The 7,460-nt window shown below is 38.6% G+C and overlaps 1 protein-coding gene across 1 annotated transcript; it reads left to right on the plus strand.

The window, feature by feature from the left end:
- The first annotated feature begins 2,521 nt into the window (after nt 1-2,521).
- On the plus strand, nt 2,522-7,259 carry LOC140227294 (uncharacterized). Its single transcript, XM_072307717.1, has 3 exons — nt 2,522-2,648; nt 4,904-5,063; nt 6,407-7,259. The coding sequence occupies exons 1-3, from the start codon at nt 2,522-2,524 to the stop codon at nt 6,804-6,806; spliced, it is 687 nt and encodes a 228-aa protein (XP_072163818.1). The 3' UTR covers nt 6,807-7,259.
- The last annotated feature ends 201 nt before the right edge of the window (nt 7,260-7,460 follow it).

The following is a 7,460-nucleotide window of genomic DNA, read 5'->3' on the forward strand; positions in this document are numbered from 1 at the left end:
GGTCCCGCAGCCCCCCCACACTGAAAAACGTTCCGCGGCCCCTGGAAAGTAACCTCATTTTCATACCTTTTAATATTGCTATTTTACAAATACATTTTTCGCTCCATTCTCATCTTGTTTGCTTGATATGATGGGTTTAGAATTAATAGCAAAGTTACAGCTGCCGCTAAATTGGGGGACGTTGGATTGACATCGCTAAACTGCTGGTGGTGTGCTAGCGATCGCTCAGTGCAGCTGCAGCCTAGCCAGCGCAGTTGTGCCGCCTGCCACAGGAGGGACCCGGACTCGTGCGCCGGCTGCCTGTGTACGCTGGATCGTGGATGCGCGATTTGCGAGTACCCGAACGAACGATACGAAGGCGAAGTCTCAATAACGACACGATGTATCAAAATCAATTATAACTTTAAATTTACCTCATCAAATCAAGAAAATGAGAATAAAGTTAAAAATTAAAAAAAAAGTAAATTTGTCTAGATGGTGTGATAATATTAAATGGGATTAATCTAGGAGGCAGGTTCATGTTCATTGCTTTGCAGTGGTGCATGATCGCGTGTTGATGTGGCCGGCCACACACACATTCCCGCTACGCGTTTGTGGATATGTACATAGTACAGTACATTATACACACGAGTGTGGCTGTATCCAGCAACTTGGGCCATGGCTACAACCACACTCGTGTGGCTGGATGGTAAAGACACACGCGTGTGGTTGTATACACTGCCTTCATAACATACAGTAAGTCTTAACCTACATTTTCTATCTAAGTCATTCCTACTACCGTTCACTTGCTCATTTCCGGACTGATCCCATGGTCTTGAAAAGACGTTTTTCTATGAATCCATCTCTCCGTTCCTTTTTTCAAAACAACCTTTGCATGGCACATTGTGATATGAATATGCATGGAAGGCACAATGTTTTTTGCCTTTTGGGAAGGCACAATGTTTTTTGCCTTTTGACAAGGCCCTTTTGCTCTCACAATGTCACACTTGGCTGGGATAGCTTCTTCACTCGCCCAGAAAGCAACGCAATACAGTCAACCTTGTCAAAAGGCTAGTTGTTTCTACACTGTACTCCAGCTGGAATCGAAATGCATGCTCACAGGTTTCAAATCCATTGAAAAGTAGCTGTCGTTCTCACAGATTCCTCTTGACCGAATCATTTAAAGTCAGCAATTTGACAGAAAGGGTGGGGCTATTACAGTATTAGAGGAACCAAATGTTTCCAGATACGTGTTGTCAACAATTAATTGGACTACATCAGTATGTATTCAAATTGAAGCAATTTTTAGTGCTTAAGTTGGAATTAAGGGGCGATACTACCTCGTACAAGACCCCAAATCCTACAATTTGAAGTCCGAATGCTGTACATTCGGGCTGGTTGCAGTTAGATCTGGAAGGCACATTGTCATTAACATTACATGCTGGCATATATTGATGGGACTTGAAAAACTATGCTCAACCATGCAATGTCTCTAAGTGCTGATCACAAAACTTGTGTTCCATTGTTGAAACTTTTAAAGTGTATGCATGGTGGACTATTTTCATTATCAGCCTATGCATACTTATTTTACAATTATTACATCATTAATGGGGTCTGGAGCAATTACCCCCTGGGTAATTACCCTGGATCCTTCCCCTGGTCCTAATCCTAATCCTAATCCTGAACGTAATCCTAACCCTAACCCAAACCCCTAACCCAAACCCCTAACCCTAAAACCTAAACCTAATCCTAATTTTTACTCTAAACTTACCACTAACCAGTACATGTATTTAGCTGGGGGGGGGGGGGGGGGGGGTAATTGCCCTCTGGGGGTAGTTGCCCGATACACATTAATGGCATACGGGTTATATCTCCTATGATCTGAAATTTAAAAAGATTGGAAGTCTCTGATGAATCTCGGGAGGTTTCTCATTCCTTACATGGTGTGTGTACCTTACATGACCTGAAATTGATAAATGATGATGAATACCCCAAGTCTTTGCACAAAATTTCTGTTTTCCACAGCCTGCAAAAAGCAGTGTGGTGTCTCACTGAGCTAGGTTAAATTGTGTAGTTACTAGATCTTCTTTAAAACCATACATTTTGATTTTCGTGTGCATGAAATGTTCGCAAATTTAGCGAGAAACCAAGATTCACGACAGAAAAATGCACACAAAGTTTTTGTTTTGTTTTGTTTTGTTTTGTCTTTTGTTTTTTGTTTTTTTACATAATGCATACGGTACCAGTAGTATGAAAGTGGCCACTTGCGAAAGTTTCATGCGCAAATATTTCTGGTTTTGCAGGAAGGCCCAGTATATAAAGTAACCTGCGGCTAACAGTAAAAGTGACATTGTAATCGTTGGAACTTTCTACAAAGTTCAGATAAAGACATCTCTAATCAAATGAAAAAAAGATAAGCTTCACAGTAAGCAATTAACAATTATTAGACAAGTGCTCATGTTTGTGTGAAATATTATTTCACTTGTTACTATGATAGTCTTGAACACTTCTTTTCATTATCTTCTTTTTTCATTAGGTAGACATGGATGTCTTAATTACGGAGGTGGAGAGATACCCATGCCTCTACAACAAGAAATGCAAGTCATACACTAACTATGATTTGAAGAGTGAGATCTGGGCAAAGATTTCCATGAAATTGGGTGAACCAGGTAAGCAAACTAATGGATTTTGAAAGTGCTTACCTAACAAAGTATCCAAAAACTCCCTGCCCCCTTCCCCTAAGCCTCGATTTTTTTTTTTTTTTTTTTTTTTTTAAAGTTAGCAGGCCCATTTTCATTTATTGGCAATTACGTGCCTATGCCTAAAAGGTGTTGGAGGAATCCTGTGGAGGCAATGTCAAGGCGTTCAAATTTGACTAAAAAATGCAGCTTTTTACAAGTGAACGAACATGAAACTTGGTATTAACCAATTCTACAAAAATTCATTTTTCATGAAAATTACACATTCCATCAACTTGATACATATGTCAAGGGTAGCAATTAATCCTACTGCTTTCTGAAAGTGGTTAGTCAAGTGCTCTTTCATTATGTTAGAAAAGTTAATTTTTGTGGAATTTTCTTCATATTTTCTTTATGTTGTTGTCCACACATGACATCATAACCTCTAGTAGTCTCCTCATCCAGTGGTACCAACACCAAAACTTTAAAAATTCATAACTTTTGCATCGATTGTCCATTTTTCCTCAAACTTTCACTGGTATGTTCTACTAATGTTGCTGCTTGCACTCAATCCACATTTGGGTTGGGTTTTCCTTTAATGTAATTACAATTGCATAATATTGTATAGGTTTTCATGTTGAGTGCATACACTAAGTATTGTGTGTTAAACAAGTACATATATGAGTGTAGTTAAATGTCATCATCATGGTTTGTGAATAGGACCACAGTATTTCTCCATTGCTCTAACTGGCATGGGAAAGTGATTGATTTATTTTGTATCAGATTCCAGCAGAATTTAGACAGATAGATAAATAGATAAATGAATGAATGAATAAGATCCACATACAAAGACCCCAATCCCAATAAATAACTTTGGATCTCCCACAGTATGTCACAAATGTCAGCTGCAATGAAGTTCACAGTTGACCATCTATAACGAAATCTGTAAGAGATGGTGGTGTACGAGGTCTCCCATGGCAAGTTCCCTGATAAGACTAAAAAACAGAATCAAAGTGACCTTGTAGTTTTAGTGATGTTAAGTAATATGCAAGGCTTAACATTATCTTTTTGGTGGCCTGAATGAAACCATCATATTTTTTTTTTTTTTTTTGGCCTGACAGTGACTGTGGTGACCCAAAAAAATAAAGAAAAGCATTTATAAAAATGCCACAAAGGGATAAAACATTAAAAAGACAGAGTAAAACAAACAATGATTATGTGAAAATTAAAGGTATGATGAATTGTCAAATACCGCGTTCTGTGACTTAGAAGTTAAAAAAAAAGTAAAAAGAATATATGAATTTATGATAAAATGACTTCAGACCTTGATAACTATTTTGAAAACTGGCAGGTACTACTGTAAAACAAATGTTTGCGTGCATTTTAATTTCGCGAATTTGGCGAGCGCCAAGATTCGCGAAATTAGAATGCTCGCTAAAGTTCTTGTCTACACTGTATGCATTGAATGCCAGTGACAATTCGCAAAAATGTCATGCCGCGAAAAAGGCCGTGGACTCCAATTCACGAAAATTTCATGCCACGAATATATCATGTTTTAAGTATGTTAAAGGGCCTCAAATGCCAAGTAGGCCTCCTGTAACTAAACTAAGTCGTACACATCCAATATTGAATGGTAGCATAAACATGATCCTTCTTGACACCACATATTCATATTCATGAAATTGTTATATTCAACATAGGGTATACCTACTTCTGTTGTTGGATGGATCAGCTTCAGAGGGAAGATAAAAAGAAAAGAGTTTATAGAATAGACTGGGTTTGGCCATAAATACTATTTTGCAACCTTGTTTGAGGCAGCTAGGTGGAATGCATACAATTGTGAAGTACTGAGTTATAAGTTCTCCCTTTTTCTGGATGAGAAAAGCACATTTAAAGAAAAATGTATGCTTACACACTCTCAATGTTTTGTTGGCCAAATTGTGCCACCAAAAATGTAGTGTTGGGTAGCATGACATCCACTTCTGGTAGACCTAGGCCACTTGGCCACCACCCTGTTAATATGTGTACATATGCAGGGATGCACACTAACCCATTATTTCTACTCTACCTACCTGTCTGTCGGACCAGTAGGTACCCAATTTTTCCATTTTTTACTGGTCCATTCCTGAAAAAGTTACTGGTCCGACAGTGATTTACTGGTTCCTGGACAGTTGGACCAATGCCAGTGTGCAGCATTGACACACTGACTATATGTACATGTATCTTTCATTTTCTTTTCATTGCAGAAGCAAAAGTGAGGAAGCGTTGGATCAACCTTAGGGATAGCTTTGTCAAGTTCAAAAAAAAGCAAAGTGAATTTAGGAATGGTTTGGATGAGGACGGTCCACCGAATTATCGATATGCAAAGCAGTTGGAATTTTTGAGGCCCCATATACAAACACGAAAGTAAGTAACAACAAACCCTTGGGAATATCATGATTTATTACAAATTGTAAAATCTTGTGTTGGTATGTTCAGAAGATTTGTTGGTCCATGATTTGTGACAGAGGTGTATACAGGAGCACAAAAAAACAGATGCACTTGCCCAGTTGACAACAAGAAAACAAGAGTACACTTGTACATGGCGAGTATGTTTGAAGTCGAGATCCCCAAATTGCAATGAAATATTTAAGTACAGAACATTTGCGCCGATGATGGGCTGCAGGGCTAGCTGTCTCTTGTTTTTATGTCACCAAAGAAATACGAGGATTAGCTAGCACATACTGATATAAATTCTGTATATCTTTCTGTCCATCAAGCCTAATGTCTGCCTCTATTCTCCCACTGGAAGGATAGTTAAAATCAATGGCTGGGCCAGCCATTGATTTTTATGAGCATGGTTCCATCCAAAGTACTGGAGGTGTATTAAGAGTTCTTTCATGTGTACTTTCCTCAGGAGGTCATGAGCTGTGAAGGTCAAATTTTTTTCTAAAATCAAGCTATCCTACAAATTGTGGAAATTTTGTTTCCCCTCCTTTTTTGCTCAAGTTCTAAACAAGGTAATAGCTGTTCAACTTTGGCATCAAACTTATTCTGACCAGGAGGATTCTGTGTCATCTGTGTCCTTCGAAATTGTTAGAACAACAAATGTGATAGACCTTTTAAAATATTAAAGGTGTCAATGGAATTATCAACTACATGAAGAAATTATCATATACGCCGTATGTTTAGCGAGTGTAAATATTCGCAAATCGGGAACCCTTCTCGATGATTTCACGCTTGGTTTAATTCGTGATCATGAAGTACTGTACTGAACGGAGAAATGTATACGTGTCCATCACTTTCATATGAGGATCAGAGTCATTATTTTTGTGTGTCTTTAATTTTGTGAATCGCACCTGACTCGAGAAATTCGCAAAAAAAAACCACTCATGAAATATTTGGCATATTTGAATACTTGGATAATTTCTGCTTTTTTTTTGTGTGTGTGTTTTTTTTAATCCACAAAATTCTGTGGGGGGGGGGGGGGGAAGGGTGATGTCTATTTGAGACCTGTACAGCATGTGCGTTTACCATGTTAAAAAGGTATTCACTTATTGATATCACATTTAGGATGTCAAAAAAGTACTTGAAAGAGAGATATGTTAATTTCATTACATTCAACAAAAATGTCTTTGATAAGGGTCTATAAAATAGGTCTATGGTATAAGATTATGTAGATTTCAGTCATTTTGATTTTGCAAATATGTCACTACAGATTTGTGTAATTTCTTGCATTTGTTTTTTCACTATCATTCGTATTGACTTAGGAGAACTACTAACTTTGCAAGTGAGGCAGAGCGCAGTTTTCAAGAGCATGATGACCAGGCGCAAGACGATTCTGACAGAGAGGAAATATTAGTAGAAGAACAACCAGTCCTTTTTCCACATGAGAGCGAAGGAGCAGGGAACTCCTCCAGTGAACTCCAGTCATTCCCTTTTCCTCCGAACAGTCATGAAAAGAAGAGAAAATATGACTCACAGGATGCGATGCTGGACTATTTTCAATCCAGACGAGTGTCGTCCGAAGCGACTCCATTTTTCGTTCACATCTCTCAAGTGGTCGAAAAGCTGCCGCCCCTCGTTCAATCCCAATTACGAGCCCAGATTTTTGAATTAGTCAGTCGAGCTGAAATCGAAAACCTCTCTCATAATGATGGATGTTCATAAACAAAGTCAGGGCTCGACACTGTTAAACTGTATTGTTGGGTGGCCCAGTCTGAAATTTTGTGGACCTGAAATAAAAGCAAAAATATTAAACCATGTTGAATCTTAGTTGCCTGATTAGGCCACCAAAAGATACATTGGCTGGCCCGGCACAAATTTCTAGTGGCCCTGGGCCACCGCACCACCACTAATGTTGAGCCCTGAAATCCTAATAAATCTGAGTGAGCAACACTTGCCATGTTTCTAGATAAGTTTTATAGCTGTATAGTTTTGGAGCTGTATCATTAAAAAATTTCTGCCCACCTTGAATTTTTGGTAGAAGAGTCCTAGCTTTACAAAAAGGTTGATTTTTAAGGCTGTTCATTTGTGCACTCTACTAGCAATGTTTCTTGGTAATATCTTTGTTGTTGTTGTTTTTTGGCAAAATTTGTACAGTTGTTTACTGTAGTCAAATTTTAACTCCTACAAGTTTGGGTCATGCTGCCCCACTGTTGTGCATTTTACCAGGGGTGGATGGTAGAACAAGTTGTGTTGTTTTCTTTGTTTTCTGTCTTAGAATCCCATCCTGTCCAACCTCATTGCTCTGGTACCCTGACTCTCATCTGTACGTTCATCTACGCATGGCCACCTTCCCTTTTCCTTGTAATGGAGCACTCG

The sequence above is a fragment of the Diadema setosum genome, chromosome 4 (assembly GCF_964275005.1).
Source record: "Diadema setosum chromosome 4, eeDiaSeto1, whole genome shotgun sequence".
NCBI classification, from domain to species: Eukaryota; Metazoa; Echinodermata; class Echinoidea; order Diadematoida; family Diadematidae; genus Diadema; species Diadema setosum.

Bases quoted from the DNA above. Each gene is read 5' to 3' on its own strand.
- LOC140227294 (XM_072307717.1), top strand. From the start codon at position 2,522: ATGGATGTCTTAATTACGGAGGTGGAGAGATACCCATGCCTCTACAAC. The intron at 2,649-4,903 runs GTAAGCAAACTA...TTTTCATTGCAG, and splicing joins CATGAAATTGGGTGAACCAG to AAGCAAAAGTGAGGAAGCGT. The intron at 5,064-6,406 runs GTAAGTAACAAC...GTATTGACTTAG, and splicing joins CCCCATATACAAACACGAAA to GAGAACTACTAACTTTGCAA.